Here is a 24,372-nt window from a genome sequence, read left to right on the forward strand (position 1 = left end):
TGTAGCATTTCAGTGTAAGACGCTTTGCAACAGAAACGTGTTCAACTCTCAAATAATAATAATAATAAAAAGTCTCGAAGTGAGTCTTCTACAGTTTATTTACTTTTACTCTTTTAGGCTACTATTGTATATAGACGTACCTCCTTATTTTATTTTATTTATTCTTCTTTTTATCACAACAACATGCAACACCTGCATTTTTCCTCTGGGGATCAATAAAGGATTTGTGTCTTCATAAACATCCTTTACTTCTTCAGTTGTATATCCGTCTGTCCGCCAGATGTCGCTGTTCCTCTGTTAACCAGGACAAGCTGCTTAGTCTGTGCGCATGCGCAGTATCCTCATTTGGCCTCTGGTCTTTCAGACGCTTATGATGCGCAGAAAAGGTTGTCCGCTTCTCGGCGCTTGTACACAACTGTTTAATGTCTAAATTCGGCCTGAGGAGCCCACTTGGCACTTTCTGCTGATGAGAAGAGTCATCGCGACGGTTCACTGTATGTGGAGTCTGCCAACAGTTGCTGTAAGGAAGCGTGTTTAACTTGAAAAGTAGCTATAGCTTACGTCTATCTAGCTCGTGTAGCAGTTAGCAAGCATGACCGTTCTCTAAATGTGGTTACTGCAGAAGGTTTGTATCTATGTCCTTTCTGGAGCTATTTTACAGTTGAAGTAATACTGTTAGACGTCTGACTTTTCTAACGGTCTGCTGGTAACGTTATGTATTAGCAGGCTGGGGCTTACGGCTACGTTACCCCGGAACTGTGCAGCGCAGTGGAGCTAAAGTTGCTAACTTGCAAGCGAGTGGTAATCAAGCAAGTGTCGCTACTTCAGCTAGCGATATAACCTTACATCGCTGATAATCACTCAGTTGATCAAAGAAGAGCATGGCTGAACGTGTATTTTGAAACAAAGCAACATGGATAATGATGTTAAGGGTTGTATGGTTAGTTAACCTCAGCGAGACGTGCGTTTTGCAACAGGCCCGCCTGTCTAACGTTACTTTGCCATGTCTTAGATGGCAGACAGGGTTTGTTTTGGACATGGTGGTTAACGGTAACGTGCTAACGTAGCTAGCCAGTCAGCATCGACGAAATCCAAAAAATGGTAACGATAAACACTCTTAAAATGTTAGCCTTTACTTCCAGAAGTAACCCGTTAGTTAGCAGGTTGTTGATGCTAAATACGTCGCAAATATTGCTGGGTATCGTTAAAAAAATCGTTTTCCATACTATGTTCGATACCAATTTTTAAAAATCAATTTTAACAAAAATAAATTAAAACATTATGTTGATTGTGTCCACATTGGTACTGTTTTGGATTCTTTTTTCGTAAACGACTGTCGTTTTAACCATTAACTTAAACCTTTGTCTTTAAAAGAAGTGGCAAAAAGAAGCTAATACCAGTGAATTAGCCAGGCCATACTCTGAAAGCCCTATCTCCTTGCTGTATAAACTCACTGGGAGCTGCCGGTTTTTCGGGGGTATTAACAAGTCGCTTAAATTAACAACATTAGAGCTGCAGATACGTAAGTTCAGGTATCAGAATCTGTATTGTAAGGAAAACATGTTTTTCCTCTCTTGCTGAAACAGCATGTTTAATCTACTCGTTATTTCAGTTGGAAAGTCCACTTGCTGTCACAGTAACAACGTCATGTCAAACGCAGCTCCTTTAGAATCAGCTTGGCAGTTTTGTTGCATCTAACGTTAGCATAATAAAGATAACTTCGAAGCATCTGATGAGACTTGAGATCATGATAGCCGGGAAATTGGACCCTAGTTTGGCGTTACATATTAAAGGAAAACTCTGTTGTGGCATAATGTAAAGTTGAGGCATCTTGAGTAAAGAATCAGGTCCTGCACTTTTACACGTTAACCCGGATTTGAATGAAATAGCTTTTTACTTCCCATGTAAATCAGATTAATTCAGGTGATGTTATTGTATTTAGGGTCAATTGACAGATAATTGCAGTCTTTGTAAAAAAAAAAAAAAAAAAAAAGTAGACTAGATTGTTGAATGTGCTGTTACAGTGAATAAATGACATTTAGCATAAATTAGCAGTTAAGAGCAGTTAGTGTCCAGGTGTGTATGTGAGTAGATTATTGATTAATTGCACAGTGAATGAGTGAGTGGCTACCACTCCTTCCCTTCCTTCCTTCCTGTTCTGTTCTGTCCTCTTTACCCTATTTCCTACTCCCCCCGAGTGAGGAGTTATAGAGTATGATGGCATGAGGGACAACGGAGTTCTTGAGTCTGTTGGTCCTACACTTGGGAAGGATGTTTGCTACTCTGACATGCCCAGATATCAAAAGGGACATCAGAAGATAGAAGAGAGTTAAACCATTTAAAAGGGTTTTATTTTTCTGTACTGATAGTTTCAATGGATTTGAAACTCATCACTGCTCTTTTTGTTTTTCTCCTGTGTTTTTCAGACAAGCACTGATGTAGCATTGTTGCGACAGTTGTGGTTACTCTCCCTCTACCTCCGGTCCCCAGTGCCTCACTGCATGACCTCAGACAACAGTAAAATCCACGAGGCCTTCCTCGCCCAGGACCCTTTCCTCTGGACTCCTGACTGCATGGTAGCGACAGCACCACAATCTTCTCATCTCATCTTCCAACAGAAGATTTTTTTTCCCCACGTCGGAGTTGAACGCCTCCACTTGGGTCAGTGGAGGTGTTGAAGAGCCATCCCCCATCCTATTTATCCTCTTGAATCATTTTTTCTCCTGGTTGGCTTGAGCCCGGTTCTGCCGGCCGCGTGACTATTCAAAACTGGGGCGCGATTCATGGGATGCAACCATGTCGGATCTCAGTGAGCGCAGGCCGGTCAACACGGACTACGCTGTCTCCCTGCTGGAGCAGCTCAAGTTCTTTTACGAACAGAAATTACTGACTGATGTTGTGCTGCTGGTGGAGGACACAGAGTTCCCATGTCACAAGATGGTCCTGGCCACATGTAGCTCCTATTTCAGGTGAGTGGTGTGGGTGTGGAGTAACTCGTGTTGCGTGTTGGCGATTTCTGTTTTTACCGACGTCATGCTGACTGTGACTATGCTGACTGCGACTATGCTTTGTGTTGTGTGGCTTTTCTGAATTTGTCTCCTACGGTTTTAATTAGGGCTGCAAGATAGGGTGGAGTCTGTATGATACGATTTGTAGGCTGGGACGTCTCTGCAGCACCACAATACTTAATTCAGAATGGCTTGACACATATTGCACCCCCCTGCGATTTGGATATTGCACTAGTCCATCCATCCATCCATCCATCTTCGGCCGCTTATCCGGTATCGGGTCGCGGGGGTAGCAGCTCCAGCACTATTGCACTAGTCCGTAACTGCGATTTCGATACAATTGTGATTAATCGTGCAGCCCTAGTTTGAATGCATAATGCACCATACAGCGTTGGGTTTGAGTTAAAAGACAGAAGTTATTCCCCTCAGTCTCATTGTGATGTAGCGTGGTTGTTATGGCTGTAGTTTAGTTGAATTCATGTCATGCCAAACATTTGGCCCATCCCACATGGGATTACAAGACACCACGAACTTATTTAGCAAACGTCTTACGGTCGCATATACAAATCATTTGGAGAAATACACGAATACAAGTGTGTATGTGTGTGTGTGTATATATATATATATATATATATATATATATATATATATATATATATATATATATATATATATACACAAACAACAAATCCTCATCTACGGATCATCTTGGTAAAGAGCCTTTTTCCTCTTCTCCCAGGCTTTCTCAAGATAACTGGCTAATTTAGATGTTTCACACGTGAACAACCATCTCAATCTTTGAGCATCATCCATATTTACCAAATCAATATCTGCTTTTATCTTACTGAACAAAGAGTCACGCTGTTCACAATAGAAAGGACAGTAGAAAACAAAATGGAACTCATTTTCTGTATCATTCAAACGACAGATGGGACAGATCCGTTTTTCCTCTTCTACATAAACGTTTCGTCCTATTTCAATAGTCAAAGGTAAACACCAGATCTCAACTGAGCACATAGAGATATTTGCCTTTTAGACAAATTATATACAACATAATTCTCTGTGGCAGTTTTGGCTCAGCCCATATGTTGTCGGCCCTTTAGCAAACACAGATTCTTTAAACAAACCAATATTCAGCTTTTCATTATGAAGAAACACCTCACCAAACCCATCGTTACAGAACAATTTGCATATATCTTTAGACCAAGAACCAAGAATGTGTTTATCCCAGAGAAATATTTTCCTCGTCAACCTATTTGCGTCCATAGTAACGATTCCACAGCTGGGTTATACATATCTTCCAACGAGCCTCACATGATTCCCATCCCATGTCTCCCACTATAGCTAATGCTGTTGCACATTTGTGCACACCCAGAAAATATCTTATGGCACTGATTCACAATTAGATATATTTCTCTATATCAAGTCCTCTAACCCCCACAATATAATCAAGTATAGGGCACACACAAGCTTGGAACAGTTTAGAATATGTTTGGAAACTCTTATCTTTCAGATTCTTGCTTTTACCAATGATTCCTCCCAAAGCTCTACGTGCTGAATCAGCAAGAACCTTAACACCTTTTCTACAATTCATATGTTCATCAATATAGAAACCTAGATATTTATGAGTCTGCAAAGTTCAGCTTGTGTGATCCAGTTTTAAACTCATAGATACTGCAAGTAGTTAAGGGTTTTCTAAAGTGAATTACTGGTTTTCTTTCTATTAATAGACGGTCTCCATTTATTACACCACTCATCAACATAGGAGAGTATCAGCTGCATATTATCTTCAGAGGGTGACAGTAAAACTATGTCATCTGCGTACAGAAGAATACTTGTCATTTCATTTCCACGTTATCCCACAATTCAATGCTTTAATTTCCTTTGCCAAATCATTTATATAAATTGCAAATAATGTTGGGGACAAAGCATCACCCTGTTTTACCCATGATGATGTTGGGAACCAGTTTGTGTGGGGTTCATTCAATCTTACACATGCTATGGGCTTGTGATTGGAAGACTTCAGAGCCCAATAAAAATTTCCATTCACCCCGTACTCTATACGTTTATATTCTAACCGATCCCTATTGATGATATTAAAAGCTTTCTGAAAGTCAATAAAGCATTAATATGTTAGCTTATTTTCACTTATTCTATTAGTTAGAATTGAAGACAATACAAAAATATGATCAAGACATGATCTTGACTTACGGCACCCATTTTGCTCCTCCACGAGGAGCCCTTCTTTCTCTAGATACAGCATGAGCCTCTCATTAAGTATTGTAGAATACAGCTTATAAGCTGTGCTCATTAGGCTGATCCCTCTGTAATTCAAAGGCACCCTCAGATCCTCATTTTGGGATTTGGGTATTGGAATTGATAATAGATTTAAGCCACATAGTTGGTATTTTGCCGGATTCAAAACATCCTTTAAACAAGTCACACAAAATATCAAATAGTTTGGGTGTTTTTAGTATTTCATTTGGGATATTTTCAACCCCAGTCTAAGTGCGTACCTACTACAATTACAATTAATAATACACCGCGTCGCAGAGCAAGTGTTATCCACTCTATACATGGAGGATGGAAAACAAGGGGATGGTGTTTCCTTGAAAGCTGAGCCAGTTATTCCATCTCTGATATATTTCTCACGCAACAAATGAAGCAATCTCTAACCTGTAATTCTACAGACGTGTCCCTCAAGGCCCTCGGGAGGCCTCATTTGTACGCACAGCGTTGCATAATGAAGTGTGTGCACTGCAGTGAATATGACAGAGCAGCAGCCTCGGCTCTGGGAAGAGTCCATCTGTACTTGACAGGAGCTCATGCTGCAATTGAACACAGCGTCTCACCCCTCCCTCCTTCTCTCGTTCACTGTACACTCACACTTGCATTCCAAAAAAAGGTCCCGACAACTTGATGCCTCTCTCACACCCACCTCTCTGGGATCTTCCCCGCTGTTTCCCACGCACTCGTTATCTGGTGCCAACATGCAAAGCATTTCCCCTGCAGGGTTCAGAGGTGTCGCAGCGCTTCTTCTAAACTGCTACTCTTTTCTTTTTCTTTCTTTGTCCTGCTGCCTCTTTCCTGATCGCACGTCTCGCTTCAATAAGGTGCTGAAACGCCAGTGCATACAGCGAAGAACTAGCAGCAACGAAGGCTGACTTAAACACACCGCAAAGACTACAGTTGACTGCCAACTAGCACATACATTCTGCACATGCCTGCAAGTAGTTGTGTATCTAGTTGTATGTTTGCCCTCTTATGGACATAATTAGCAAAAATAGATATTTCAATACTTCAAACTTAGAAGCAGCATTGGAAGATCATTTTTTGCCAGTTTTGACAGCTCTGTGTGTATTGGATGATATATATATATATATATATATATATAAATAAATAAATAAATAAATAAATAAATAAATAAATAAAAAGAGCCTTATGTGTGTGACCTCTCGATAGACATTTGCTTGCTTTCCCTGTCGTTTTTCTTCTCGTGCAGAAAACTGTTAAAGCTGAATAGCCCATCAGATGGATTCCTCTCACCGAAGTGACGTGAACCATCGAAAAAAAGTGGACAAGGGCCAACCGGGCTCGACCAGTAGCGACAATGCGCGAGATACCGCAAATGCTAGGGTAACGGACACTCGCCGTCGGCCCAACGGCAACGTTATCTTTGGTGTGTCGGCACCGTAAACTGCTACTCCTTTCTTTTTCTTTCTCTGTCGTGCAGCCTCTCCTTCCACCTCCCCTCTCGTCGCACGGCTCACTTCAGGGAGGGAGGGAGACTCTGGGGAGAGCTTAGCTGCATCTCATGTCGCTTATTTGATAGCTCCTCGAGTTATTCTGTCCCTCCTCTGTGAAGGCCGCCTCGAAGCTCTTATTTCTGCCCCGAGGAGCGAGGGAAAACACGAGAGCAGCCTTCCTGGAAGCCGTGCCGCTGAAGGAGTTGCTGACTCCGCCCAAACAGCTTGATGAATTCATGTGATGCTTCAGAGGAAAGGACGTCTCCTCTCTAAAACGCATTTGCTCGTTGCCTCTCTGCTCGCATGATTTCCTCGAGTCTCTCCCGTGCCTCCTCTGTGGTAGGGTTGGGTACCGAAACCCGGTGCTAATACGGCAAAGCCGAATAGCAACGCGGATTTCGGTGCCTCGTTTCGGTGCCAATTAATTGCCTTTTGCGCTGCTCTCTGATGCTCCGAAACAGACGTTAGAGGCTCTCTCTCCCTGTTCATGTCTTCAGCTTTCCTGTCAATAAAGGCCTAAAAATGCCCAAAAAATAATCTTTAAAATAATGACAGCTAAACGTTGTAAAGTGTGACTGTATTTCACTGTAGAGGATTCCAACAGCGGGATGTTTAGACACCGGCACCGTTTTTTAAAAAGTATCGTTTTAGCACCGGTATCGGAAAAAACGCTACCCAACCCTTCTCGGTGGGAGGGACTAAGACACGAGGAAGGGAGGCAAGTGGAGGAGTCGGGATGCAATTTAAGGGACATGATGCAGCGCTTGTGTCTGGAGGGGAAAGTCTGCTCACGTAGGTCTTGGTGAGAGATGGAGACAGAGAAAGGGGAAGAAAGACAGGAAAAGAGGGAGGGGTGCAGGGGTATGCCTGCAGGGTTGCGTAATACGGACTGGCAGGTTTAGCCCCTGCTGCGAGCAAAACAGACACACACCCAAAACCCCATACAGGAGGACAGAGCTGTTTTGCAGACACAATATTGTTAAAGATTAGGGTCATTTTTTTTGTCATTGATTTATCTGTCTATTTTTTTTGTTTAATTGTTTGTAAAATTTCAATAGTGAATAATGCCTTTCACTATTTCCCCGAGCCTAAGATGACGTCTACAAATGTCTTGTTTGGTCTGATCCTATAACGCAATACAAATCAGGAAAACACATAATTGGCATAATTCCTTAAAGGATTAATCGATGATCTACATTGTTGCAGGTAAATTTTCTGTGGGCATCTGCAGTGATGACCACCACGTTGACATTTTACTTGGCACGTTGTATCTCTGCAAAGTGCAGCGCAGAAGCATTACTGCCGTTATGAGCATTTTGCACCAAAGACATCACCATAATAAATGCAAATTACCAGTTACAGCCAATAACAGTTCAGTACAGACGCATAAAATGTGAGAAATGAATGCAGTGAAAGAGGTTAAAGAGGCTCTGACTCACTCTGATGAATGACAACGTGGAAGTGTAGGCAGCCTGCCGAGGCTGCAGCAACATGGAAGTCGGGGCAGAGAGAAGCCCAGCTGGAGCCAGACGGTGCACAGTATAAGCCAACCAGCCAGGTGTTGACTTGTCACTTTTTTGTTATTTAGTATGAGGAAACTGGGTGGGTGGACACGCGCATCAATGTACAACAACTGTCAAGTATGTAACATCTGTTCCATATAAAGCGGTCGTATTCAATCCTGCTCTTTGAGACCAAGAATAGGCCTACTTGTAGTTCAGCGTGCTTTGATACGATAAAAACAAATGATAGCTCAGTCATTTCCCCTCTGACCAATACCACACTAACCTGATGAATCGTTTCTTAAAGATTATGAAATGAAGAGTAATGTGGAATTGATGGCCAAGCAGCTAAAATGTTCAGATCTTTTTATCCTTCAACTGTAATGTAGCTTTTAGAGCTGGAACGATCAACAGGAACATAATTGAAAATAATTGTGATAATCACTTGTATCGTTTTAAGTTAATAAAAATTAAGCAGAAGTGCCAAAAATTCACTGGGTACCAGCTTCCCAAATGTAAATATAAATCTTCTGTGATAGCAATAGGGCTGTCATCGACTAAAGAAATTCTTAGTCGACTAACACTTATATGATTTTGTCGATTAATCGATTAGTTGATGTAATCGACAGAGCTGTGCTCTTTGAGAGGTGGTTAAGACTAGAAAAGCACAATATAAATGTAGTTAATGAACCATCTGTAAAACTGACTTTCTCCACAATTAATCCTGCAAAAGCACCACTTTAAATCTTGTGTTTACCAGAAATGTGCTCATAAGTTTCTTGGAAATGAGTAATTAAGCATGAATAAGCATAAAAAATGCGTCATCAACTAAAGAAATCTTAGTCGACTAAGACCAAAACGACCGATTAGTCGACTAATCGACTAAGAGGTGGCAGCCCTAGATAGCAACTTAAATATCTCTGGGTTTTGGACTTCTAGTTTCTCTCTATCTACATTAATTGATAGGATTGGTGATAATTAACCAAGGAAGTAATCAGCACATTAGTCAATGAAAATAATTACATGCCATCCCAGTAGCTTTTAAAATGATACCACAAATGTTACATTCCAGCAACAGCCAATAACAAGTACCCTGAGTCTTGTTGGTAACTTTGTCTGTTTTTACAGCCACTTTGGCAAGTCGCCAACAGTCATTAGGAGGCTCTGTTTATTTAAAAAGAGAAACTGGAGAGCAAAATGGCAACCAAGACTGAATTTTGAGTTTTGCTACACTAAAAAGTTGACCTGTCTAAAGTCAGGTCTTTGTAGATGACAAAAAGTTGACCAGAAACCGCAGATTAGAAAGAAAGAACACGTGCATGCATTGCACTTTAATGCTTTGAATTTACAATTTGATTTGAATTAACACTTTTTGTTTATATCTTTGACCAGTATAGTTAAGCTGGAGCCAGGCTCTCTAGTTTTTACCTCCTTAGCGCTCTTAGTTTGCACTTTTTAAAGTTGTACTTGAACAAGTGTCACCTTTTTAAACATTACGCTGCTACTACTACTGCTGTTTTCTGGTACTGCTTTAATTTATTTGTTATATTTTTCACTCCATTCAGAGAAGCCATGCGAAATTTCATTCAAGATCATTCTGATTTTGATTCATAGGTCTTCATTACTGTTTGCTCTTAGCTTTTTTTCTGTTAGAGTAACAATAATTGTGGTTGTCACTATTTTGTATTTGCCAAGCACAGTACAAGTCTGAATACAGGCCTGACACACCATGTTGTCCAATAAAATCCTAGATAGACCTAGGCAAACCTTGAATTGTTGCAGGAGCTGATAACATCCGTTATCTTTATAAACACAATCTTAATCCGTGTGAGATCTTGTAGTTCACGTCCTCGCTCTGTGACTACCGTGTTCACGTGTTGACTGATGGTCCTTCGTCTTGTTCCTGCAGGGCGATGTTCATGAGCGGCCTCAGCGAGAGCAAACAGACCCACGTCCACCTGCGGAACGTGGACCCGGCCACCCTGCAGATCATCATCACCTACGCCTACACGGGCAACCTGGCCATCAGCGACAGCACCGTGGAGCCGCTCTACGAGACCGCCTGCTTCCTTCAGGTCAGTGCGAACCCTTCTTCTCGATGCGTTGCTCATTTACAGTGAACGTCCTCTGGTTATCCTCGGAGGACTATATATTGTCAACAAATTCCATCAAAAGACCAAAACCAACAATGAATTGATCGTACTAACAAGCATCTTCCCCTTGCCCCTTCATTCTGATATATTTTATTCCTCTGTGTCATAGAGCTCCATTGTTGTACAAAAACTACAAACTGCTGCTGGAAATACTCAAAAGAGCGCTGAATGTGTATCAATCTACCATTGAAAATAGTCCCCAGCAAATGCACCATTTCCTCCTGTTTGAGTAACATTTCCTAAAAACTACAGTTTCCAGCTGTTTCAGCAAATAACTGGTTATCTTGTCCTCTGTTTAGGTGGAGAATGTCTTGCTGCAGTGCAGAGACTACCTGGTGAAGAAGATAAATGCTGAGAACTGCGTCCGCATGCTGAGCATCGGCGACATGTTCAGTTGCAGCGAGCTGAAGCAGAGCGCCAAGCGCATGGTGGAGCACAAGTTCCCCATGGTGTACAGGCAGGAGGCCTTCCTTCAGCTCTCCCACGAGCTGTTGATAGACGTCCTGAGCAGCGACAACCTCAACGTGGAGAAGGAGGAGACGGTGCGCGAGGCGGCCATGCTGTGGTTGGAGTACAACATGGAGGCGCGCTCGCAGCACCTGTCCTCCGTGCTCAGTCAGATCCGCATCGACGCGCTGTCCGAGGTGACGCAGCGCGCCTGGTTCCAGGGTCTGCCGCCCAACGACAAGTCTGTGGTGGTGCAGGGCCTCTACAAGTCCATGCCCAAGTTCTTCAAGCCTCGGTTAGGCATGACCAAGGAGGAGATGCTGATCTTCATGGAGGCCATGTCGGAAACGAGCGACGCGTACGTGATGGCTGGGGCCTTGCCTACCACAGTAGTGTGTTACAGCCCACAGGCGGAGAAAGTGTACAAGCTGAACAACCCCCCAGGGGACCTGCAGAAGGTGGGGACCCTTGTTACGCCAGACAATGATGTGTTCATCGCCGGTGGACAGATCCCTCTCAAAAACTCTGTCACCAACCACGGCAAGAGTGGCAAGTTACAGGCGGTCTTCCGCTCAGTCGATAGCTTCTTCTGGTTTGACGCCCAGCAGAACGCCTGGGTACCCAAAACCCCCATGCTGTGTGCGCGAATCAAGCCCTCCCTGGTCTACTGCGACGGCTACATCTATGCAATCGGGGGAGATAACGTCGGGGGAGAGCTGAACAAGCGCACGGTGGAGCGCTACGACTGCGAGAAGGACGAGTGGAGCATGATGAGCCCCCTGCCCTTCGCCTGGAACTGGAGCACCTCGGTGGCGGCGCACGACTGCATCTACGTGATGACCCACGACCTGATGTACTGCTACTTCCCCCGGGCCGACACCTGGGTGGAGATGGCCATGCGCAAGACGAGCCGCTGCTTCGCCTCCGCTGCTGCTTTTGGCGACCTCATTTTCTACATCGGCGGCCTCCACGTGGTCAGCAACTCTGGCATCCGCTTGCCCACGAGCACCATCGACGGCTCCTCTGTCACCGTGGAGATCTACGACGTCAACAAGAACGAGTGGCGCCTGGCCGCCAACATCCCTGCCAAGCGTTACTCGGACCCGTGCGTGCGGGCAGTGGTGCTGCTCAACTCGCTGTGCATCTTCATGCGCGAAACCCACATGAACGAGCGTGCCAAGTACGCCATCTATCAGTACGACATGGAGCTGGACCGCTGGTACCTGCGGCAGCCCGTGTCCGAACGCGTGCTCTGGGATCTGGGCAAGGACTTCCGCTGTGCGGTGGGGAAGCTGTACCCCTCCTGCCTGGAGGAGTCCCCCTGGAAACCCCCAACCTACCTCTTCTCCCCCGACGGAGCCGAGGAGTTCGAGGTGGACGGGGAGCTGGTGACCCTCCCTCACGTATAGCTCTTAACGTCTCCTCCCCTACCTCGCTGACTGAACCAGGAATCTGTAACGCTGAGGGATGAACATGAAGGGGGGGGGGGCGCGGAGTGGAGCGGATCAGTTCTTTAAGATATGAAAGGGTTCAACGTTCTCAGCTCCAGCTGTTGTAACAATGCAGCCCAAAACAAGCTCAGAGCGAAAAGATGCCCCTTTTTTTTTCTTATTTTGTCAGTTGTGACATCTGTTAGATATTATTACAAGTCTGTCATACTGTTTCTACAATGTGATAATCTAAACGTAAACTGATTTTGTGATGATGATGATGCACTTAACTGGTAAACCTTCTCGGAATGACAACGGCAACTGTACCAAAATCCCCCCGCCCCCTCCGATAATGGCTTCCCTCTCTTTCCCTCCTCTCTTCTCTTTTTCTCTTCTCTCATCACTAATAAAGGAACACTCTGTGGAAGATCTATCATTATGAGTATAAAACTCTGTGGCTTGAAAGGCTCTCTGAAAACGTATAAGCTTGCTCTTGTAGAAGGCAGCAGTCTGCAGTCGGCCTGGACTCCAATGGAGACCCAGTTAAAAATGTTCCATAGAAACGTCTCAAACCACCCCTGTAGCAGTTTAAATAGCATTAGTGGTTGGAGAAGTGTTTGTGCATGTTTTGATATTGCACTTGGAAGTTTATATTGACCGTGCCACTATTAGTTTGACAACAGTAAAAAATTTCCGGAGCTTTCAGCCACATCTCGCGGCCTTCAGTGGATAGTTTGCTTCGTTCATACAGAGATGGTTCGAACTCCATCCATTTCCAGTAAATGGACTTGGTGCTTTTGTCAAACTACTGATTTAATAATCAATAATTAATCTTTTTTTTTTTTTTTTTTCACGTGATAATTAAACCATCTCTATGACAACTGAGCTAACTCTATCTTACTGAAGGCCACAAGATGGTAGTTGAAAGCTCTGGAAAACTTGGCAATTGGATCTTGTTTTGTCAAATTTTAGATGCATAGAGGGTTAATCTGTCCTTTTAAGTTATTGATTCATCTTCTATAAAATGTAAAAAGCCCACACTTACATCTTTCAATAACCTGATTCGAACTCTACAAAATCCCAAAAGTCTTACATTTACAAAGATTGAAAAACTAATTCTTACAATTGAGAAGCTGGAATGAGAGAATGTTTTTGACATTTTTGCTTGAGAAATGACTTAAAGTGCTCATATTATGCTCATTTTCAGGTTCATAATTGTATTTAGAGGTTGTACCAGAATAGGTTTACGTGGTTTAACTTTCAAAAAACACCATATTCTTGTTGTACTGCACATTGCTGCAGCTCCTCTTTTCACTTTTCTGTGTGTTGAGCATCTCACTTCTGTTCCATCTTTGTTGGGAGTATGAGGGCGTGCCACGCTAGCAGCTAGGCGAGCATTATAACGTGTGTTCCGAAAGGGACCACGTTTGTCTCTGAAGTAAAGGCTGGACTACAATAGAGCTGTTTGGAGCAGTTTGTGAACAGTGTTTTCAGTTGGAGATGGTAAGTCCCTTTGGGGTGGACTTTGGGCTTTTTCACTTTGTAAACCTATAACGTGCACAAAAAGATATATAACACAATAAAGGAAAGGGGAAAAGCCAAAAAGCATAATATGAGCACTTTAAATGTAAAGAAAATGCAACAATTCTGATAATTGATTTATCATTTAAATTATGTTTCAGACCTTTTAAACATCTGGTTTCAGCTTCTGGAATGTGAGGGTTTGCTGGTTTTCTCCTTATTTCTCCTTGAATATTTTTGAGTTTTTGGCGAAAATGGGCAACTTGAAGACGTCCCAACACTGGGATCTTGTGATGGACACTTATTTGCTATTTTCTGACATTTTATAGACCAAACAATGAATTCACTCATCCTTGTAGCACCAGTTGTGGTTCTGGGTCTCCGTTTGAATCCAGGCTGACTACAACTTCCGTCCTCCACAAATAAGCAAAATAAAAATCTTTCAGAGACCCCTTTTTAAAGCTTACAAGTATTTGATAGATTTGAGTGTTCCTTTTTAAAACCGGATCAATATATTTCTTATTAAAAAAGAAAGAAAAAAAAACAGGCCCCGCAGAGGAACAGGGGCCGTGGTTTTTGGGAGGGGTGGGAGGGCTGATGGGGCGTGTGGGGGGAAACAAGTAAGGGGCGGAGAGGTTGACTGCAGGTCCGGTCACCCATCACCTCTCCTCCCTCACCGCTCTGTCCTCCACCCTGACTCCACTATAGCGCCTCCACAGCCTGTCTGTCAGTCTGTTAGCACACAGGTCTTCCACACAGCTAGCAGTTTACACCTCACTCCATCCGTCGTCACATTATCATTTGTTTTTCTTTCCATAAGGGTCTCTGCAGACACACAACTCCACTCTCAGTAGGTTACGGGCTCATGCATTTTTATTTTTTATTTTCCAAGCTGCTGAAATATGTATATAAAAATATATATATGTTTCATATGTTTAAAAGACAACTGTTTTAGTGTGGGGAAAATAACCAGGTCTATTTTGTATTAGTGTCTCATTTTTTCTTAATTTAATATCAAACATTACTGTAGTGTGATTGTGGGTAGATATCCATTTTCCTATCAAGATTAAATTTTTTTTTTTCTCGAGTGAATATTGAGGATTCTTGCTGCTGAATGGTTGTGAGCGGAGAGGGCTGGCCCACGGCTGTTGCTATGGAAATTGTCCCGGCAACCACTAGCAGTAGTGGAGAGGGCGGGTTGAGGAGGGGGGGTGGGGGGTTAAGGGGAGGGGTTGTTGTTCTTCCTCCTACCTTTAAAAACATGAGCACGGGTGCTTCATGACAAACCTTACTAGCATGTTTGGCTGCATCATATTCCTTTGGCACTGTATTTTGAATGAACGTTAATTTATTAAAAAACACACCAAAAACGTTCCTGAAACTGACTCCCTGCTTCTTTTGTTTGGACTTGAATGTGGCGTTGTTGGTGCTGCTGCCAGTTTTTTTATTTTAAAGTTTTATTTTTTTTGAATTATTAATCAACTTTTAAAACATGCACAGGTTGATTTCTGGTTGGGTATTTAGTCTCAAACCGTTTGTGATAACTCGGTGCTACAAGCATTTTGATTGTTAACCAAAAAAAGTTGAAAGGGTTAGTTTGGATTTTTTAAAGTGTGGTTGTATGAGGTACTTCTCCATAGTCAGTGTGTTAGCTACAGTTATCAGTTAAAGTGCTAGTGCGCTATATTTAGAAATATTGTCATCTCTTTACCTTGTCGTCGGACCGCCCTTTACGACGGGGAACTGAAGCCGTTACCTCCGTTCTCTTCAAAGCCACCAGACTCCTTTGACAAAAACAGACGTTTTACCTTGCAGGACACGGTAGTGGCTGCTCTACCGCTGACTTTGGTGAATCCGAACTAACCCTTTAAAACACCAAAGTCACACACAGCTATTGTTTATGTTGCTGTGGGACAAAACCTAAACATGTTATCTATGATTGTACCCATAATCACTATGATGAAAAGTAAGTGAAACATTAAAACACAACATATGTTTTGATTGGCGTATTTATTGTAGCCTCCACACGTCTTCAAATCATGCAACACAAGTTTTTACTACAATTTAAATAAAATTAACTGTTTCTCAGACATTTGACAGTTCAGTTATCTACTTAAGAGTGACATGACACTGTCATGAACGTGTCATAAACATAAACAAGTCAAACGTTTATGACATAACGCTTCTTTTAGTAAGTGTCATTCGGTTTTTGTTTGTGTGCAGTGACAGTTTAGTGCTGACTGATTATTTCATGTCATTCATTGTGACTCGGTAAGGTCAGGTAACTTTAGATCATAACCCCGGAGAAATGATGTAATTAGTTACATTTCTAGTCCCTAGTAAAAAAAAGTCCTATAGGATTTTCATTGATTCCCATATATTTCTCTAAAACTACTTTTAGGATTTTCACAGTCCTATTGGAAATCTTTCTACTCCCAACAATGGCTGTAAAGCATAAAATCCTGCATTGACTTTTCCAATGGGCATTTTCAGGAAAGATTAAGTATAAATTTAGTATTTATAAATTCAACCAGCAAGATGTTTTTTAAGGATTATGTAAATTATGAATCAAAACAAATTAAAATCAGCGTATGAATTATTGATGAAAACAATCACTGTACTGGTTGTCAGTCCGGGTTACTGAGTGCGACTTTCGGCTGAGGTCGCTGGGCTCATGTGTCCTCGTTATGCTGCCAAATTGTTTTTTTCCGGACAACACATGGGTGCATTTTTGTGGGGCCATGTGCTACCACCACAACAACAACCCCCTCCCTCCACATATACACACACACACACACACACACACAGTTTGGCTGACCTACATTTGTATTCAGACACAAAGTGCATCCCCAGAGGGATAAAAGAATTGTTCCTATATCACCGTCTCCTTAAAAATAAAAGCCTGCGGTAAATTTTAATTATTTTATTTAATACAGCAATATAGTATAGTATCACTTCTCAAATACATTAAAAGCATCTGTCAAGAAAATATTCTGTGAATTTGAATTCACAGTACATTCATATCTGTTAAATACAAAATGAAAATATAAAAAAAAAAGAAACGAAAAGCAGCTTTTAACAGCTGATATCTTCTTAAACTTAATCCAGAAATCAAAAGGAAATTCCCGAAATGACTCAATGGTCAAAGAAGGTTTAAAAGCATGAAGAAACGAAGGAAATAAAAACATTAAAAGAGTTTTAAAGACAGAAGGATGACTCTCATTACAGCTGTGAAACTGGACTGGACAGAGCATGCTCACTGGACCACTTTAAATCCAACTTGTTGAATATTTGAAACATGGAGGGAAACGATTCTGTAAGCAACTCAAAATTACAGTTAGATAAAGATTCACATAAATAGAATATTATGGCTGCTTTGTGCAAATACACACAGTGGTCCACAGATTAGGACTTGTTCCAGTGTTGTAATGACAAAACATGGATATTTATGATTTTTTACACAACAAATAAATATGTTATCTGACTTAAAACTATCTTCAGATTTACTAAATATAGTTCTCCCAATATATATAGTAAAAAAAAGGCCTGGGTGAGGGTTAATAACACCCCGTCAAACACAAAACTGGTTGCAGGTTCCTTCATAGTTAAGGGAGGTTTTCATCACGTTTATCAGGGCACAATATCAGACATTAGGTACACAAGGATTTATGTAACAACATTGGGGTTATTGCAGTAACAGCATTCAGATTTTGTAATTATGATGGTGTGGTGTTCTGTATTTGTCAGATGCAGAGAAAAAAACGCATTTAACAGGAAATGTAATTTAAGTCTAGAGCTGAAATCATTCATCAAATAATCAATTAGTTGTTTGATATCCAAGTTTTGGGAATGGATTAATTATTTATCAAGAAAAAAATTCTCTGTTGCGTGCTTCACAAAATGTGATAATTTTCTGCTTTTATCTATTTTATTGAGTTTTATATTGAATATTTTAGGGATTTACAACCGTTGGTCGGACTAAACAAGTAATTTAAAGACCCGAAAACTGACATTGTAATAACATTTTATCAGGCAGTAAATAAAAAATAACTGAACACATCAATAAATAATACTGTTAGTTAGATATTTAAAATATAGTGTAAAAAGAAATATAAACCCTTAAAGCTACGATCAGTTGGTAAAAAATATCAAAAAGCTTTTAACCCACCAACAACTTGATAAAACAAATAAAAACGTAATTAGTTAATTTTCTTTTAACTGCTTGATTTCTTTATTATTTTTGGTTTTGGCATATTTAATCAATTATCTTTTTTCCTTTTCACATTTCATTACACTGTGTGGCTAGCTAGCGTAGCTGAAAACAGTGATAGCTAAACACACTGAGCGCCAGCGTTTTCAGCTAGCTACCTTGCTAAAGCTAACGTTTGTGATGAAACTACAGCAGCCAGTGCAGTTAAAGCGTAACTCACCAAAATGCAACCTAAGGTGTTTTTGTGAACGTACCCGAGTCAAACTTTTGTTTAAAAGGATAATTAGGACGGAAGCGCCACTTTTAAGATTTACCGTATTTTCGTTTTTCGGTCAAATGGCCTTTTGAATGGGAGTGCTAGGGGCACTACTATGATCACATCAAAATAGCTATTTTTAAAACACTAAGAAGGCTCGACACAACATGAAACTTTGCTCCAAGTATCACCAGGGGCTCTACACATGAACGAGCATTGAGAACATTGTTTGTGTACACTAAACAGTTTACTAAAAAGAAAGGTTTTGAACGACTTACTTTAGCAGTTGTTGTTTCCGGTCGCTACCATCTTGCCAGTCAAAGTGTCGATCTCCGAATGCAATGTAACAGGGAGGAGAGTAAAGATGGAAAGCTCCTAAAGCTTAGTTCCATATAAATGCACGGATAATTAGTTGTTTTGTCGTTAGTGAAAAACAATATTGACCTTGTAGTTGAAAAAGGAGCCTCATATAAGAATAACATTTACTCCTATGGAGTCCGTTCATTCGCATTTGGAGATCGACACTTTTTGACTGGTGAGATGGTAGCGACCGGAAACAACTGCTAAAGTAAGTTGTTCAAAACCTTTCTTTTTAGTAAACTCTGTGTACACAAACAATGTTCTCAATGCTCGAGTTCATGTGTAGAACCCCTGGTGATACTTGGAGCAAAGTTTCATGTTGTGTCAAGCCTTCCAAAGATCCTCGTTACACCATATCCTGTACAGCATAGGTTTGTAGTATCACGCTTGAAACAGTAGCTAAAGCATTTTAGCCAACAATCCAATGCTAACAAAGTTAGCTAGCTAACACTATTTGGAAGTTCACAGGCATCATGCTTATATCTTCATAACATTATATTCTGTTCTCTTCATTAAAGATCACATTGGAAATAAGTCATGGCCATTTTGTAAATGTGTATGATTTAATGCTCACTATGTCAAACAAACGTAACAAAAATACTTAATGGTAGCATTAGCTAGCTAAGTTTGTTATTGTTTTTTGCTAGCTAAAATGCTTTAGCTACTATTACTATTTATTTTTAGCCAACTGTTTGGAGGTTAAAGGAATAGTATGAAGCTTTATATATCTCTGTTACACTCAATTTAAATTAATTAGCTAAAAATACTTTTTATTGATATATTTTGTCATATTTTTGGAAATGGTTGTGGACATTTTCACTATTTTCTGACATTTGCAACCTAATAATCATAATTATTATCAACAAATTGATCAATAATATAAATAACTGTTAGTTGTTAGTTCTTTAGCTAGTCAGTCTACATGTGTGTTTTTACACAGGAATGCATGCTGTTACCACAACAACCACAATAGAGACGCAAAGTCACTCCCTTACTGGTGGACCATTATGGGACCTTATTTCGGCAAAGAATATGTACAGTAGTAAACAGCGAGAAACAAATAATGTTTTGATCCTGTTTGAATTGTGCCATGAATTACACATGTTCGTCAATTCAAAAGATAATTTTGCAAGTCAAGAAAGTCTCATTTTGTTGTAAAACTTTGAAATATAAGACTTATTTGAAAGACTAACCACCCCAAAGTCGCATAAGTGACGTCTCGCTGAAGCTACGCTGCCTGTGTGTTTCGTACTGGGATGTAACGTTACTCACACTAGCAACGGGTTTTGCTTGTTCGATAAAAAATTGCTGGATAAAACACATAAGGTAAGATAACGTTATATTTGTGCATGGAACATAGCTATGGTACCTAGCTAGCTAGCTAGCAAGCAAGGTGACGTGTATTGAGCAAGCGGGACAAGAGACATAGTTCACGGAGAAGTTTCACACAAAACTAATTGGTACTATAAAAAACTGCAACTTTCTTGACTTGGAAAAGTACCTTTTAAATTGACAAACATCATATGTTTCATGGCACAATTCTACGGAGCCCCCTAAAGGGACATTTGGCTGCTGTTTTCATGCGTGGAAATGACAGAAAGGGGCTTTCGTGTTGTCACGAGAAAGTTTCTTGTGCGCACGGGAAACCCTGTCCCTTTAGGGGCTCCGTACAGTTCAAAAGGGACAAAAAAATAATTGTCTCTCGCCGTTGACTACCGTATATATTTTTCTTCCGAAATAAGGTCCCATGAGGGCAATGGAAGTGGAGGGACTTTGCCTCTCACTATGTTTACAGAGACATCACTGAACATGAGCCAGAATGAATTTAAGATCTAAACCGTTAAAAATCTTAAAGGTGCCACAGCTCATGCTGTTCTGTCAAATCCTGTGACACTGATGTTTTAACATAATTTCTCTGTCAGCAAAATAGTCAGTTATATAGACAAACTCTAGAAATATGCAGCAAAAGAGTGAACACCGCAAACCCCTAAGACAGCATCTTTAGTGTCTCACAGAAAAAGCATCCAGCAATAAAAACAAAGGGCCAGACACGATGTAGCCTGCTGAAATTTCTGGGTTTTTGATTCAAAGCGCTGGCAGTCTCTGCCTCACAGTGGATATGGACTGTACAGTTAGTATAACCGCAGCGCTTGCCTTCCTGTCCGGAGTAGCGTCGCCATACATGCCATCAGGCTTCATGGTTCAGACTTAAAACCCGTTTCTGGAAATGACCATTTTTCTCCATAAAAGCAGCTCTCTCGGTCCGCTGACCCTCAGGATTCTTTGTAGCCAGAAGATCAGAGGACGAGGACAGAGTCAGAGACAGAGGACCGGTGGGTTTGGTTTCAGGGATGGACCTCTGTGGCGGGCTCCGGATACTCCGGGGGGGTGACAGCTGCAGGCTGGGCCAGGGTGGAGAACCAGGAGGACATGGCCGACTTGGCGCTAGTCAACGCTCCGCCCACGGACTGACCTGAGAGCAGAGGTGGAGAACAGTGAGATGTCACTTGCAAAACAGGTAAATACATGTTTGTTTTACGATTTCTGTCTTACTGATGAACCAAAATGTGTCCGTAGCACCGAAAAAGGTACCATACATGGTACTTTTCTCTATCATTATTTTTCAAACTGTCCACTGTATTTTATTTTAAGTTTTGTTGTGTTTAGACATTTGACATTGAGAACATTAGCTTCTTTTTGTTCAATAAAATGGGTTTTTATAGAAAAACGTAACAAACTAAAAAAAAATTCAGGAAAATTGTCTGACACACAGGAAGTAATTTTATTTGATATATTTCCACATCTTAACAGTACAATTAAAAAGTATAAATATAGTACGATACTGTGCTGACAAAATGTATTTTGGAGTTCATCTTAATTGATAGCTTATGTTAAGCAACAAAAAAAATCCAAATCCCAAAAACAAAACAACTACCCAACGAATGAATATCCAAAAAGTCGAATATTTGGGTCCAGCCCTAAAAAAAAATAAAAACAATTTGCCAGTCTCTGTTTCTCATAGTGTATGTGAGGATTTGCCACTTTACTCTTTTTATATTATTGTAAATGTAGAAACATTTTCTTTTCACGATTTATATTTAAATTGATTATCCAAGCCGGTATACGTGCCGTTTAGTGTCCCAAATTCCCCATACAATGTCCTTTATTATGAACCTGCTAAACCACCTGTTTAACAGATGTTTGGGTTATGGTTATGGTTATGGTTATGGTTAGGGCAACCTGTCTCAAATAAGACCCTCATCATTTGGGACGCACATATACCTTTCAAGCCTTAGTTGACATGATTTAAGAATGATAATAGGAAATGCATGGGTGATCTGTTTAACGTAGAAATATTGTCTCAGCAGCAGAGTCAAGACACTGATCCCTTTCAGCTTATTTATTGGACGCTACTCTGAATAATGTTTTTCCTCAGACATCTCATTTTGGGGACTGTTTCCTGAGCTTTCTTACCCACTGCCTTCCCCGTCTGGACCACACTGCGACTGGTGGTCATCATGGCGTTTCCGATCTTCTTCCCTCTCTCGCTGTTCTGCACCGAGCTGCAGTGGACATGAAGGAGAGGAGAAAACAAAAAGATTGAAAAACCATGTATGCATGCACCGAACCCCCCCCCCCCTCCAATCCCTGTCTCCGGTGTGACATTGTAGGAATTCTTCTTCCAGGAAACAAACTACAACAACAAAAAAAGTGCTGTTGCTAAATGTTGTGCCAACCTGTTAGAGGGGATTATGTAACAGCGGAGGCTGAGCAGCAGTCACAGGTGGTGTATCTGGTGATCAGAGCTGACCTGAGAAGCGGAAACGAGCAGGCTGTGTTTCACAACAAATGGATGGCTAAATGAGGTTGTATCTGAACAACAGCCTGGTGCGAGTCCAACGCGCAACCTTTCACATGGATCCCCCACTGGCCTGACATTCAGCAGGAATCTCACTCCTGCATCATCTGGGGAAACAGCAGCGTGCTTAAAAACATGATGTGCGTACGTGTCAGCAGCTGCCACTCTGTGCCTTCACACCCTCTAATGAGCCAATGATTTCATCTGAAAATAAACCTGGTCGCTGTGAATCTCACTACACTGCTGCTGCCTTGTTGTGATCACAGCAGTTTAAAACCCTCGAAAGCCTATAGGCAAAGAAACGCCTGGACATTTACAGCAGTTTTATATCTTTGCCAATTCCGATTCCGTTCGTTCGTTCAGTATTAAGTATAATACATCAGGGGAACCTACACTTTCTTTCTCAGTAGCGTGCAGGGTTATTTTAGTAAACTAAAACGAAAATAAGCAGTGAAAGATATTTTTAGGAAACTAAATAAAAACTAAAACCTTCCAGAAAAACTAAAACTATATTGCCAGGTAAAATAACTAATACAAATTAAATAAAAATGAATCATGCTTCACATCGGACACTAAAGTAGCGCAAAGATTCAACAATAAAGATCATGGCTATTCTCCAACAATGTATTTTATATATATATATACACACACATATATATATATATATATATATATATATATATATATATATATATATATATATATATATATATATATACACAACACAAAACTAAAACTACTGTAAAAAAATATATATAAAAACTAAAACTAAACATTTCTTTAAAAGTTGCAACTTAACTAAAACTAGCAAACACACTCTGAAAACTAACTAAAACTTAACTGAAATGAAATCGAAAAGCGAAAAGCTAAATTAAATTAAAAACCAATTAAAAATTCAAAACTATTATAACCTTGCAAAATCACTTGTTTTGTTGAATAACTCCATAGTCGACCAGGGCATTTTTTTTTTTTTTTTCATGTGAAAAGTTGTATTTAAGTGTTTGAACTTTGGTATAAAAAAACCCTTTTCCTGAGTTACAGCTACAGTTTATTGGTTATTGACCTGGGTGGGTTTTTTAGTACACAATGTGACAATAACACATTTATAATACGCTCTTTATATTTTAAATATGTCTTGAATATTGGTCCAGAAGCCTTTGCAACTGAAGGAAGAAAAGTGATTGCAGATTTCAGCTTTAACATGATGCTGTCTCCGTCTTAATTATTTGTTGCCAGTAAATATAGTAAATAGAAGCAACTGTCAGAGCCAGGGGTGTCAGATTGGGGGTGGAAATGGGACTGAGTACCCAGGTCCCTCATGTAAGGAGGGCCCACAAAGATGCTAGAATGAATAGCTGTGGATGTGGGGAGGGGCCCATAGAGAATGCCTTTCTATAGGGCCCAGAATTTTGTGCTACGCCCCTGGTCACAGCCAAGATTCATAGTTATTCTAAAAGAGACCTTCAGCTTATAAAGTCTGTGTATGAAACCTAAAACCAAAGAGAAAGTGAGACATGTGTGTATGTGTGTGTGTGTGTTTTGCTGGTATAACTGCTGTCAATATAGACAGTGTTTATCTGACCACAGCATCAACATGACACCGCTCTGTGCAGAGTAAACCCGGCGCAGCGTAAACTGGCACCAGAGCTCGCTGCCTCCGTGGTGTCTCGTGAAGTCAGGCGGACGCCCCGCGGCGCCATCAACTCACGGAGACACCGAGCGGGATCCACCAAAACAAGCTGTGGTTGCTAGGATCTATGATCCAGCTCCATGGCTGCACATCCACCAGGAATCTGTCCTCGCTGTGCCAGCTTCCTTTTGTCTTTTATTTTCAAAGTAAGAGACCCGCTATTGTGCATTCCCAGCTGAGCTGGGAGGCT

General features: G+C 41.0%; 2 protein-coding genes and 1 long non-coding RNA gene across 3 annotated transcripts in view; 1 reads left to right on the forward strand and 2 right to left on the reverse strand.

Annotated features, from left to right (window-relative positions):
• The first annotated feature begins 338 nt into the window (after nt 1-338).
• Nucleotides 339-12,713, forward strand: kbtbd2 (kelch repeat and BTB (POZ) domain containing 2). The gene is made up of 4 exons (XM_031285196.2): nt 339-520; nt 2,427-2,969; nt 10,166-10,331; nt 10,709-12,713. Exons 2-4 carry the CDS (start codon nt 2,797-2,799, stop codon nt 12,263-12,265), a joined length of 1,896 nt encoding a protein of 631 aa, XP_031141056.2. The 5' UTR covers nt 339-520; nt 2,427-2,796; the 3' UTR covers nt 12,266-12,713.
• A 413-nt stretch (nt 12,714-13,126) lies between these two features.
• LOC118494337 lies at nt 13,127-14,025 on the reverse strand. The gene is made up of 2 exons (XR_004896462.1): nt 13,907-14,025; nt 13,127-13,462 (listed from the first exon to the last, which is right to left on the reverse strand). It is a non-coding gene; the product is annotated as an uncharacterized LOC118494337 (long non-coding RNA).
• Nucleotides 14,026-20,213: 6,188 nt separating this feature from the next.
• The window catches only part of avl9 (AVL9 homolog (S. cerevisiase)), a 33,104-nt gene continuing 28,945 nt past the window's right edge, over nt 20,214-24,372 (reverse strand). The window contains exons 15-16 of the mRNA XM_031285239.2: nt 22,108-22,196; nt 20,214-21,106 (exon numbers count right to left, since the gene is read on the reverse strand). Coding sequence (XP_031141099.1) covers nt 20,979-21,106; nt 22,108-22,196 — 217 coding nt within the window. The 3' untranslated portion in view covers nt 20,214-20,978. The remainder of the gene's footprint in view (nt 21,107-22,107; nt 22,197-24,372) is intronic.

The sequence above is a fragment of the Sander lucioperca genome, chromosome 23, assembly GCF_008315115.2.
Source record: "Sander lucioperca isolate FBNREF2018 chromosome 23, SLUC_FBN_1.2, whole genome shotgun sequence".
Taxonomy (NCBI): Eukaryota; Metazoa; Chordata; class Actinopteri; order Perciformes; family Percidae; genus Sander; species Sander lucioperca.